Source organism: Elephantulus edwardii, unplaced genomic scaffold (assembly GCF_000299155.1).
Source record: "Elephantulus edwardii isolate Elephantulus edwardi_28Jun2011 unplaced genomic scaffold, EleEdw1.0 scaffold00012, whole genome shotgun sequence".
In the NCBI taxonomy this organism is placed as follows: Eukaryota; Metazoa; Chordata; class Mammalia; order Macroscelidea; family Macroscelididae; genus Elephantulus; species Elephantulus edwardii.
Genome location: NW_006399762.1, coordinates 29,709,482 through 29,721,803, shown reverse-complemented (window position 1 = coordinate 29,721,803; position 12,322 = coordinate 29,709,482). Strand labels below are relative to the sequence as shown.

Below are 12,322 nucleotides of genomic sequence, written 5' to 3'. Positions count from 1 at the left end.
GACTCGATGGCACATAACAACAACAACAACATATAGGCGACACAGGTTCAATTCCTGGCTGGTGCACTTCACATGCAGCATAGTCTGTCTTGTCAGTGGAAATGCGCATGTTGCTTTGATGATGAACAGATTTCAGTGAGCTTCCAGACTAAGATCAACTAGGAAGAAAGGCATGGAGATCTGCTTCTGAAAAATCAGTCAGTGAAACCCTATGGATCACTATGTCCTAACCTGCAACCTGCTATGTAGATGGTTCAGGACAAGAGAAGATTTAAGTGCATGGGGGTCACTTGACTTAGGGCAACTGACTACCCTTACTTCTCCCTACTACTGGGGCCTTAATTCCAAGACTATTACATTTGCATTCTGGGATGAATTCTGCACATTTCAGTTTACAAGAGGTACATTTTATAGTTTCCTGAATATATCATACTGGCATATTTCCCCCTCTACACTTAGTTAATATAATTCTACTTTAGATTTCTTTTCCTGAGTTAAAAAGATGATTATCCCTGCATGAACAGTAGTGTGTTACATTTTTATTTTCACTTAAAATGTGTCATAATTCAGGCCTCACTTGACTTTGCACATGTGTAGTTTTTGTTTTGCTGCTTTTTGGTTTGTTTTTTTGTCTCTCTCTTTTTTTTTTTAAATTTGGGTTTTGTTTTTTTTATTTTCAGTCATTCATTGTTGCACATGTCCCTCCCTGCCCACCCCTCCCCCCCAGTACTCTTTTCTCTTTGTAAAGAAAAAAAAATTCTTTCATTGTTATACAATTCCACCCTCCCCAGTCCACTTTACAACACAGCTCTTATTCTGGACTCCTGTCATGCAGATCTTACTTAATCATATATTCCTTTTAAATAGTTCTCTCCCTCATCTGTTTCAAAGCAGTGTGCATTAGAGTTTGCACATGTTTTGATACAAAGGTTTTCTTTTACTGATAAACTATTATTTGAAATGACATTTTTTCCTTTGACTTGACCACTTAGAACAATGATCAGCACAAAGTCTGAACTGCCTTTGGAGTAGGAGTACTGGGTTCAGAAAGTTAGGACTTCCCTTCATCCACACAAAGATTTCTAACTTTCCTTAATGCTAATAGAATCTTGCTCACAGAATATGTGGATATGCTTAACTATACCACAGTTTACGGTTGTACTTTGTTTTAATCCTTTATTGTTATGTGCTGACCCGCTAGCAGGTTTTTATAACTATAAAGTAAGGAGACTGCTCATTTTTCACCCAAGAATTCCTAGTAGATTCAAACCACTTGCCACTGGGTTGCAGTGCAATTCCTTACTCAACTAGTTCACCAGATTTCCCTTAACATTTAGGGTAAGATAAACTAAAGATTTATTGACAGGTGACACCTATCAGGATTTAAAAAGAAAAATAAGTATCATTAAGACCTCTTTCAAGTAAAATTTTGCTGAAGGTTATGTGAAAAAGGATGGAACTTTTAGGAACTTTTATCAACAGAAAACTGTGAGAAACTCAAGTTGTATTTGGAAGAGGTTGTGGAACAAGAGACATCATTGTTGATGACAGATGCATCTTGGCTGAAAGCAGAGGTCAGAAAGATATTTACTTATGTTTTATTGACTATGCGAAAAAAGCTTTACTTGCCTTTTAGATCACAATTAATGATAGATAGCTTTGAGAAGAATGAGACTTCTAGTACGCTGAATTTGGCTCATGAAGAAAAAAACACTCTATACACAGACCAAGAAGTTGCTGTCTGAACAGAACGAGAGAACACTGCATGATTTAACATAAGGAAAGGTGTGCATTATGGTTATATACTTTCTCCACACCTACTCATTCTGTATGATGAGCTAATTGTTTAATCTAGAGTATATGAAAAAGAATGTAGCATCTGGACTAGATGAAGATTTATAACCTATATTATACAACCTTGTTTGCAGAAAGTGAAGCACCTACTGAAGAAGATAAAAAAACTATAATATGGATTACATCTCAACATAAAGAAATAAAAAAGTCTTCACCACTGTGCCAAGACACATCATCATGTTAGAGAAAAGATAGGTGGTGTCAAGGATTTCAGTTTAGTTGGATACAGACCTATTCTAACAGCAGTCAAGAAATCAAATGAGGTGTTGTGTTGGGTGGGAAAATTTGCTGTTAGGACCTCTAAAAAAGGGTTAAAGAGCAATAATGCCAGTTTACAGAATGAAGTGTGCCTGAGCTAAGCCATGGTATTTTCAATTTCTATGCATCTGAAAGTTGGACAATGAACTGGAAATCAAAGAGGAATTGATGCCTCTGAATTAGGCTGAAGAAGAGCACAGAAATATCCATGGACTGTCAAAAGAAAAATGAAGTCTGTCTTGGAGGAAGTGCAATCAGGATGTTCCTTAGAGGTAAGGATGGTGAAAGTTCATCTCATGTACTTCATGGGTTTGCCAAGAGGGACTAGTCAGGGAAAGGGTACTGTGCTGGGAAAGGTCGAGGTTCAGAGAAAGAGCAGACCTTCAGCAGGGTGGACTAACACAATAACCGTAACATGGGGATTGAGCAGATCAGAGATAGGGCAAAGTTCAGATCTGTGTTCATAAGATTGCTATGAATTATAGTCGATAGGATGGCACCTAACAACAACAGTTGGTCCAGGGAAGATTCTCCATGAAAGTCAAATTAAGCAAATATCTTTTTGCCCTGTTCTGGAAAGAAGCAATGTCTTGTGCACATAAGAAACAGAGCATTATGATGGATTTCTGATGCATTTAATGATATAAATGGGTACATAATAACAACAACAAGAAGCCATTTGAGTCATAGCTGCTACTACCTTGTAATGTTAGCCAATAAATAATGAATATATAATTAAATTATATCATGTATTTTCAAATTATAGTTGTTCAGGCACACAAATAAGCAGTATTTCTCAAATTTACTTTGATGTGATTTTAGACTATATTTAATACATTTAGTTATTATAGTGTAATTTCCTTCTACTTTAGTATGTGAAGAAATTAGTAACCCAGTCCTAATTAGTATGCCAAATGAATGATTTTAATATTGTTATATTCTAGACAAGTAGGCCAGAATATGTGGTTCTTTTTTCTTTCTAGTTTTTTCAATGATATTTTATTGCTTAGTAAATTCAACATTGAAGGCATTTTTGTTTGATTCAATTATGCTTTAGTTCATTTAATATTTTCATTTGTTAGATTTTTCAGACTAGCTTTTTAACTAGTAAGTTAACAGAAGATGTAAACTTAGAAAGATTACAATCAGTGTTTACTGTTTTGCAAACAAAAAACTCCCAGGTCCAAACATGGAAGTGACATAAAAATCATACGCATTTGCAATGGTAATCTGTAAGTGTACTGAATAGAATTGGCACATCTACATGCTTTTCACAGCATTCAACTATGGCTTTCCTAATCTTTTCAAAACAGGGCTCTGCCAGCTGCCAGCTGCAGTGTACTAACTTAAGTTTAGAAAAAAAGCTACTACTTGCTTGGAAATTACTTGACATTTTCACACAGCAGAAGAACAAGAAAAGACCTGATTAGAACAACTTTTAGGAAAGCTTTTCATTACAAAAAATTTGAGAGCTCAAATGAACCAGATAACCTGCTGTTGTTTGTTATGTGCCATAGAATCATCTGTGACTCATAGCAACACTAAATACAATAGCTCTGAATCCTGCCCTATCCTAGGTCAGTCTCATTGATGCCAACACATGTACCCCCATTATTTCAGTTACTGTGCCAGTTGATCTCATCAGGCTCTTCTTTTCTTGTGCTGTCCCTCCACTCTTCCAAGCATAATGTCCTTCTCCAAGGACTGATTTCACCTGGCTATGGCTACAATATGTGAGATGGAGCTTCAAAATCCTTGCTTCCCTTAAGGGGAAACTTGGTTTCATCCTTCCCAAGACAGACCTGTTTTTCTTTCTTGGCAGTCCATGGTATGTCTTCTCCAACACCACAATTTAAAGACATTGATTCTTCTACTGTCCTTGGTCATTGTCCAGCTTTCTGATGCACAGCAATTTTGAAGACCATGACCTGGATCAGGCATACTTTAATCTTTAGACTAACATCATTGCTCTTTACTATTCTTGTGAAGTCCCACTGAAATTTGTCTTTTGATTTCCTGACTGCTGGTGCCAAGACTGTTGATTGTAGAACTGAGCAGGATGAGATTGTTAACAACCTCATTTTGTTCTCCATCTGTTAGGGTGCTGCCAATCATCCCAGTTGAGAATCATTGTTTTCTTGATGTTGAGCTTCAATACATATTGAAGAATACAGTCCTTGAGCAAACACTTTAGATCCTCCTCAGTTTCTGCAAGCAAAATTGTGTCATTTGCATAACAAAAATTGTTGATGAGTTTTCCTTCAATTCTGATGCCACATTCCTTATAAAATATAGCCTCCCAAATTTTCTGTTATGTACACAGATTGAAAAGGTATGGAGACAGAATGCATGCCTGATGCACTCCTTTCCTGATTTTGAACCATGCAGTGTTTCCTTGTTCTGTTCTAATGGCTGGTTCCTGGTCCAAGTATAGGTTTCTCATGAGCACAATCAAGTGTTCTGGAATGCCCATTATTTTCAATGTTAGCCACAGTTTGTTGTGATTTACACAGTAAAATGCCTTTGCATAGTCAATGAAACACAGACAGATAGATATCCCTCTTTGTTTTCTGCCAAGATTCTTCTGACATTGGCTACAATGTCTCTAGTGCCACAGCCTCTTCTAAACACAGCTGATAGTCTCTTTTAATGTACTGTTCCAGGAGGTTTTGGATAATCTTCAGCAAGATTTTGCTTGCATGTGATATTGGTGTTATTGTTTAATAACTTCTACACTTTGTCAGGTCTTCTTTATGGGGTGGATCTCTTCTAGTCAGTTGGCCAGGTAGTAGTCATCCAGATTTCTTGGCACAAACTGGTGAGCACATCCAGGGAAGCATCTGTTTGTTGAAATATGTCAATTGGTATGCTGTCAATTCCTGAGGCCTTGTTTCGTTCCAATTCCTTCAGAGTAAGCAGCATGAACTTTCTCCTTAATCACCACTGGCTCTTGATCATGTTGTTTCATTAAATTCTTCTATGTCAGCCAGTTCTTTTGGGTACAGTGACTCTGTATACTCCTTCCATCTTCTTTTGATAATTTCTGGTCATTCAATATTCTGCCCAAATTAAGTATTGCAACCCAAAGCTTGAGTTTGGCCCTTTTGATTTTCTGACTCCAGTTCTTTGCACATTTCATTATAATACTTTGCTTTGTCTCTCTGAGCTGTCCTTTGAAATCTTCTGTTCAGGTCTTTAGCTTCCTCCTGTTTTCCTCTTGCTTTGGCCTCTTTGTGCTCTAGTGCAAGATTCAGTCTCTTCTGACACGCATCTCAGTCTTTTCTTTCTCCTCTGTCCCTGTAATGACCTTTTGCATTATCCATGGATGATTTTCTTAATATCCTCCCACAGCTCATCAATCTAGACTTCTCTACTCTGATAAATATTTGTTAAATTCACATATATGTAAATAATAGCAAGGTCTTTGAGTTAGCAGAGTACTGCCTTATAGTCTACACCAGCAGAGCTCTCTAACAGCACCAGGCAAGGAAATGAATAGCTGACATTAATTGCGAGCTTGTTAGAATAAAATTCTGTGCTAAAATTGACACTTTACTCACTACCAGTGAGTCAGTACTGACTCATAGCTGGCTCTCAGGGCAGGTTTTCAGAGCCTCTAAATCACATGTGAGGAGACTGTCCATCTTTCTTTCACAGGGTTGTAGGTTGCCAAGCACCACCAAAGGAGCTCCATCTTTGGATCAGCATAGTCTATGACTATGTTGTTTCTAAAACAAAACAAAACAAAACAAAACAAAGCAAAACAAAACAGTCGAAAACACACTGCCATCAAGTCATAACTTTATGGACCCTTAGCTGACCCTCTAATAGCTTTTCAGAACATCTAAATCACATGAAAGAAGACTGATCAGATTTTTCCTCTTGGAGCAGCTGGTGAATTCGAACCTCTTGCTTTTGGGTTAGCCATGGAACTCCTGACTCAGGAGGCTACCAGAACATCCTACAGTTGATATTCTAGACATAACGCTTCTCAGCAATGCTCAGAGGTGGTATTATTCTAGTCCTATTTTACAAATAATGATGATCAGAGAAGTTAAATTAACACAGACAATGATACATACATACATACATACATACATACATACATACATACATACAGTGAACATCATAGTGATCCCACAGAATTGAATAGAACTACTCAGTTGGGTTTCTAAGCCTATAAATATTTTTAAAAAATTGTGATTTGAGAGAAAGTTTATTAAAATTGGTTTTTAACTCAACCATTCACATATATTTTGCTATATGATATTAATTACAATACCTAGGACTTCACTTCTTGGCAAATATTACTCTTCTGATCTTATATGGTGGAACATCCTAAGGAATGAATCCTTTCCTGGTATGACAGGCCCCATTATAAGCCTGTTCATTGTTGGAGGAGCTCTGTTCAAAGTTCAAAGGGTTATGAAGGCCCACAGTCTCAGAGGTTCCACCAGTCTCTACCGGAGCAGCATGCCTGGCCTTCTTTATGTTCTTGACTTTTGGGTTACATTTTCACTCACTCACCAGGATTTTCTACTGTGATCCTTTTTAGAGTGGTCAGCAGCCGTGATATCCTGGTACCAGCTCTAGTTCTTCTGGTCTCATAGTAGTAGAAGTTAAAGTTTACATGATCCATAGTCTTTTGATCTAATTGTTTCAATATATCTTTAATTTTCTTCCCTTTTCTTTGCTCTAGATGTTGTTGTTATGTACCAAATTAATTGAAACTGACTCCTATTTGACCTCTCAGTAAGTTTCAGAGGGAGTACATTGCATGGAAGGAGATTGTTCCTAGAGCTGCTGGATTAGAACTATGTGCCTTTGGGTTGGTAGCACAGCTCCTTACCAGTAGGCCAAGAGGGTGAGAGACTAATAGCTGCAGCTTAGATGGCTGCTCCCAAGCTTTTGACTCTAGATGCTACTTATCAAAGTAGGCTGTAAACCACGTCTCCATGAATTATATTATGCCAAATGATCTCAAGTTGCCACCCAAGAGTACAGTCTCCAGGTCACAGTCAGACATTCATTCCCTCAGGATATATGGTTATGATTAATAAACTTATATTGCCTCCCATTGGCTTTCTTATATATAAGTAAATGTTTTTTACAGTATACACATAAATTTTTATAGTATATTAATATAAATATAAAATATCATGTACCAGCCCTATGTAAATCTTAGTGGAAATAAACTACCTCATCTTTTGCCCCATGGAGTGGCTGGAGGGTTCAAATTGCCAATTTTTCAGTTAGCAGTTGGTCACTTAAATGACAGGATGGCAATAAGTTTGAGTTTTAAGAATAAGAAATAGAAGACTGACTGAGGCTGAGTAACACATCCTGAAGACAAATTGAGGGGAGACACATCCTGAAGACAAATTGAGGGGAGTTTAGCAACAAGACCTTAAGTACAAAGGTATGAGTAAGATGTAAAAGAACTACAGGAATAGCGCAGTAATCTGGATAACAGAAGACGAGCTGTAGCCACTTCTGGAGGCAAAGGAACCAGGGGTTGGAAAGACAGAGTTGCATTGAAAAAACAACCTTAAAAGAAGTGTTAATTTTCCGTTGTTGTTGTTGTTGTATACCATTACATTGAAACTGATCAAAAGCTGACCCTTCAGTGAGTTTACAGAGGCAGTAAACTGCATGGGAAGAGACTGCCCATCTCACAGAGTAGCTGGCAATTCAACAATGTACCTTTGAGATTGCAGCACAGCTTCTTACCACCAGACCACCACAAAATAACTGGAGATAATTTTTCATGGAGGTATTAAGGGAACTAAATATCCTGATTTTCTTCCCTTCCTGAACCTCTCAGAGTTCTTGTTGGTCTGGGACTTTTGGCCCACAATCACAGGATTTGTGCTGGGGAGGGAGACTCATCAAAAACCTGCATTATGCACTTGACACAGCCTTGCTTGCTGAAAGAGAGGAGGACTTGAAGTATTTGTTACACAATATTAAGGAATGCAGCCTTCAGCATGGAATGTGTATCAATATCAATAAAACAAAGATTCTTAGCACAGGGAGTATTATTATTATGGATAGAGAGGAGATTGAAACTATCAACAGCTTCTTCTTGCTTGGATCCACAATTAACACCCTTGGTACGAAGAGTCAGAAACAAAGAGATGCATTGCACTGGGAAAATCTGTAGTTAGGGACCTTTCCTAAATTATTGAGGAGCAGTGATGTCAGTTTGAGGAGTAAGGTGTGTATGATTCAGGTCATAGTCTTTCCAATTACAAGCTATGCCTCCCAAACTTGGACAATGAATAAGGATGACAGAAAAAGAATTGTTGCCTTCAATCTGTGGTGTTGGAGAAGAGCACTGAACATCCCACAGACATCCAAGAAAACAAACAGATATAATCTTGGAGAGGGTGCAGCTTGAGTGTTCTCTGGAGGCAAGAATGATGAAGCTTTGCCTAACAAACTTTGGATATATTTCTAGGAGGTGCTACTCCTTGGAGAAAGACATGATGTTGGGAAGGGTGGAGGGTCGGCGAAGGAGAGTTAGATCCTCAACTAGGTGGTCTGACAAGGTGACTACTGCAATGGGCTGTTGTGTGTCAGGAGGTGTGAGGATGGTACAAGACAGGACTAGGTTCAGATCTTTTGTTCATAGGTTCACTGTGAGTCATACTCAACTCGATGGCACACAGCAACAACTAAAACAACAATTACAAGATCAGGAAAGATTCATCTGGGAGGCTGCTATCAACTATCATCAAGAGGTTTTATTTAGCCTATCACTCAGTACAGGAAGAGAAAAACATGGATCACGAAAGCTCAGAGAATTTCAGATTGGTGAAGGTCAGGTGGTACGTCCTCTCTGCTCTATAGAAGTTTCTCACTAAGGAGATTCACAGATCTAGCCTGCACTATTCTTCCTCATGATGATGCTGGTTTGTATTCCTTTGTTATATAACATCTATAATTGTGTGCATAGTATTCTCTGTGAGTTTTATGAGTCACTCCATACTATTACTAAAAACAGAGAGAAAGGGAGAACCAGCAGATGCATGTGAGGGTGTCATGCTGATGCTTAAGTCTTGCGACTACTTTCTATCTATCTGGCAGTTGGGAGGACTGATTCCTTTTAATCAGTGAATTCTGCCCTCGCAGAGGAAGCTGGTGTCAGAAATGACTGTAAAGTACAAAAGTGGGGATTGGATTAGTATCCACATTTTGAGATTTTGGATTCATCTTACCCACAAGTTATCAAAAAATATCTGAAAGTTAATATCTCTCCTGATATTTATTCCTCCAGAGATTCTAGAAAGATCTATCATAAAAGGCTTTGTGCTTGTAGTAAATGAAGCTCCCATATACAAATTCCGTCACTGTCATCTTTTATAACCTCTTCTAGCCTCACTGTTTTCTCTGCCAGGAATCCAACTCACTTTTCTTGCCATTTCAGAAATCAGTTAGAAAATAAAAAATAAAACAATCTATTTTAAAAAATACAAAACAACCCCCCCAAAACAGCTAGGTAATCACTTGAAATTCCTTAAATCTACTGTTGCTCCTGATGTTGAGCTTAGGAGAGAAAAAAAGAAAGCTTGAATGTTTTGGCCAGGAAAAATGGCAAACATTTCTATATAATAATATAGATTTTCAAAGGTCATTTGTGAATAACTTCTGAAGAAATACGTCATTAGAGGACCTAGACGATAGTGGGTTACTCACTCACTGCCTTCAAGTTGGAACTAATCACACAGGTGGAGACTGTCCGCATTTCTCCCCTGGTGTTGCTGGCAGAGATGACATTTTGAGCACAACTTACCTCAGCTGTGTGCTTTGCCACATGTCCCAGGATGACTATGACCTTCCCTTTGAAGCTTTGGAGCATAGTTGTGCAAGGACCCTGGGAAAGCTCTCCTTCTGCGGTGAATGCAGCACTGAATGGAATATTGATGCTGCCTGAAATGTGGCCACGCACAAAACTAGAAAGTAAAGTTTAAGGAAAGTACTTTTTTGTGTGCAGAGGTTGCATGCATGAGAGAAACACAGTGAGTTAACTGTATTTTACCTAGATAGAGTAAGACATTTTTGTTGTTGTTAGATACTGTTGGGTCGAGTACAATAGATAGCGACTCTGTGAACAGAAGATTTGACTCCTGTCCTAATCTGCTTATTATAGGATAAGGCCAACATTTCTCAGTTAGTTTTATTTTAATTCCACAAAATTTACCTATGGATTGTTTCTAGGACATTTTCTTAGGAAATTGTCTCCTATAGTTTTCTTTGTTCGACTAGTTTCCCCACATTTTTGAGTGTTTGTATTTATCTATCCTTCAAGTGTTTCTTCTATGAAAGTTTCCCTTTCTGTATTATCTATACACATAGCTAAAGACAGTAATTAATTTTTCTAGGAAGCATTTTAATGTACAAATCTTATCTCTCCATAGACTTCAAACAATATTTTCTTCATCTTTGAATCTCCTGTAATTTAACATCGTGCCTAGAAGACAGTTCACCTACCTAATTATCACAATGCCTGCAAACACTGTGACACTGAGCTACCACTTGCTAGCACATACTTTGAGAAAAGAGGAAGAAACTGCATAAATAGTAATTTCTCTGGATTTTTCCGTAGCATAGGCATTAATCCACACAGCCCAGTGTAACTGGTTTGTTTTAGGGTAAAATCACAGAGACATCACTCTTTATAACTGCAAATAGGAAGAAAATCTACACATAACAAATTTCCGGGTAATTCTATCTTTTTAGTCTTTCCTGCATCATCACTCTCACATACTCTTCACACTACATCAAAATGATTATCTAAACTACAATCTGAGCATACCACCTACCTGATTAAAATTCTTTAGCTCTCTACAGTCCTTGTAGTAAATTCCAAATTTCTTAACATGTTAATGCACCATTCTCTATGAAGCTGCTCAGATCTAATTTAATCTTATTTCCCACCATTGTGCTGTATTCCAGTCTCAGTAACCTAAAGCCCTTATAATTCTTTGAATATATTTCCCTTTCACATTTCTCTGTGCTTAATGAAGTCTTTTTCAGTTTGAAATGTTCTCCCTTTCTCTCCTTTCTTCTTTGTTGAGCTAACTCATATTTTCCTTTTTATTTTTTTCTTGTTGTGTACCATCGGATCAGATCCGACTGGCACAGGAGGGGATTGCCCCTCCTTCTCCAGTGGAGCACCTGCTGGATTAGAACAGTGCACCTTCAGGATTGCAGTGCAGCTTCTTGCCATTATGCCTCATATTTGTCTTTTAAAACTCACTGCGGGTATCTCTTTGGGTTTTCACAGCTTCTATTCCCATGGTATTCTGCATATGGTGGTCTTAGACTGTTTGACCAATGCACATTGTTTCTGTATCTTCACTGGTGAAAGAGTAGATTAAATGATAGGCTGCTAACAAAAGTCAGCAGTTTGAACACACTAACAACGCCGCTGAAGAAAGATGAGGAACTTTCCTCCCATTAAAATTTACGGCCTTGAAACTGGCAGAAGGTAATCAATGACTTGGATTAAACTTGACAATAATGGAGTTAGTGGCCCAAACAGAAACCACATGATCCTGGTAGATCCTGTAAATTTCACTTCATAATAAACAGATATGTAAAGTCATAGAAATCCTACAGTTTAAGAGATCCACCTCAAGAAAAGGAAAAACATTAATCTGAAAAAAAATTATTACTTAAAACTATTGAGGATTTTAGTAGCATGAGTGGCATCTGTTTCCTAAACAACTTGCCTCTGGAAACTCTAAGAACTTTGATAAGTGTAGACAGTTGTAGATGGGCTTCAGGTATTTTGTTCATAGCATCACTATGGGTCATGCTCGACTTGAAGGCAATCAACAACAACAAGAAGTGATGTTTTAAAACACCAACATCTTAGTATTTTAGGGAAGATTTTAAAAAGAAAGATTTTGAATGAATCAAGTCTTCTAAATTATTATAACAGAAAAGGAACTTTATAACATGAATTCACTCTCAAATTCACCAACATTGTTTTCCAGAATTGAAAACATTTTATATCCTTCATTCTGTGGTGTGTTAGAACACAGAAATAAGATAATCACAGGTGGATTTGTTGAGCTGGCACCTGGGACTAAATCCCCTGTGAATATAGAAGTGAAGGTACCTGAAGAGGGGGGTCGTGGGCCAGAGCTGCAGGGGTGTGTCCTGATTTAAGTCCACTCCCACCGTCCACTGCGTCTGCGCA

General features: G+C 37.9%; 1 protein-coding gene across 3 annotated transcripts in view; it reads right to left on the bottom strand.

The window, feature by feature from the left end:
- The window catches only part of TBCK (TBC1 domain containing kinase), a 258,846-nt gene that overhangs the window by 28,805 nt on the left and 217,719 nt on the right, over window positions 1–12,322 (bottom strand). For all 3 annotated transcript variants that reach the window (XM_006881109.1, XM_006881111.1, XM_006881110.1), the window contains one exon: window positions 9,908–10,067. In XM_006881109.1, coding sequence (XP_006881171.1) covers window positions 9,908–10,067 — 160 coding nt within the window. The remainder of the gene's footprint in view (window positions 1–9,907; window positions 10,068–12,322) is intronic.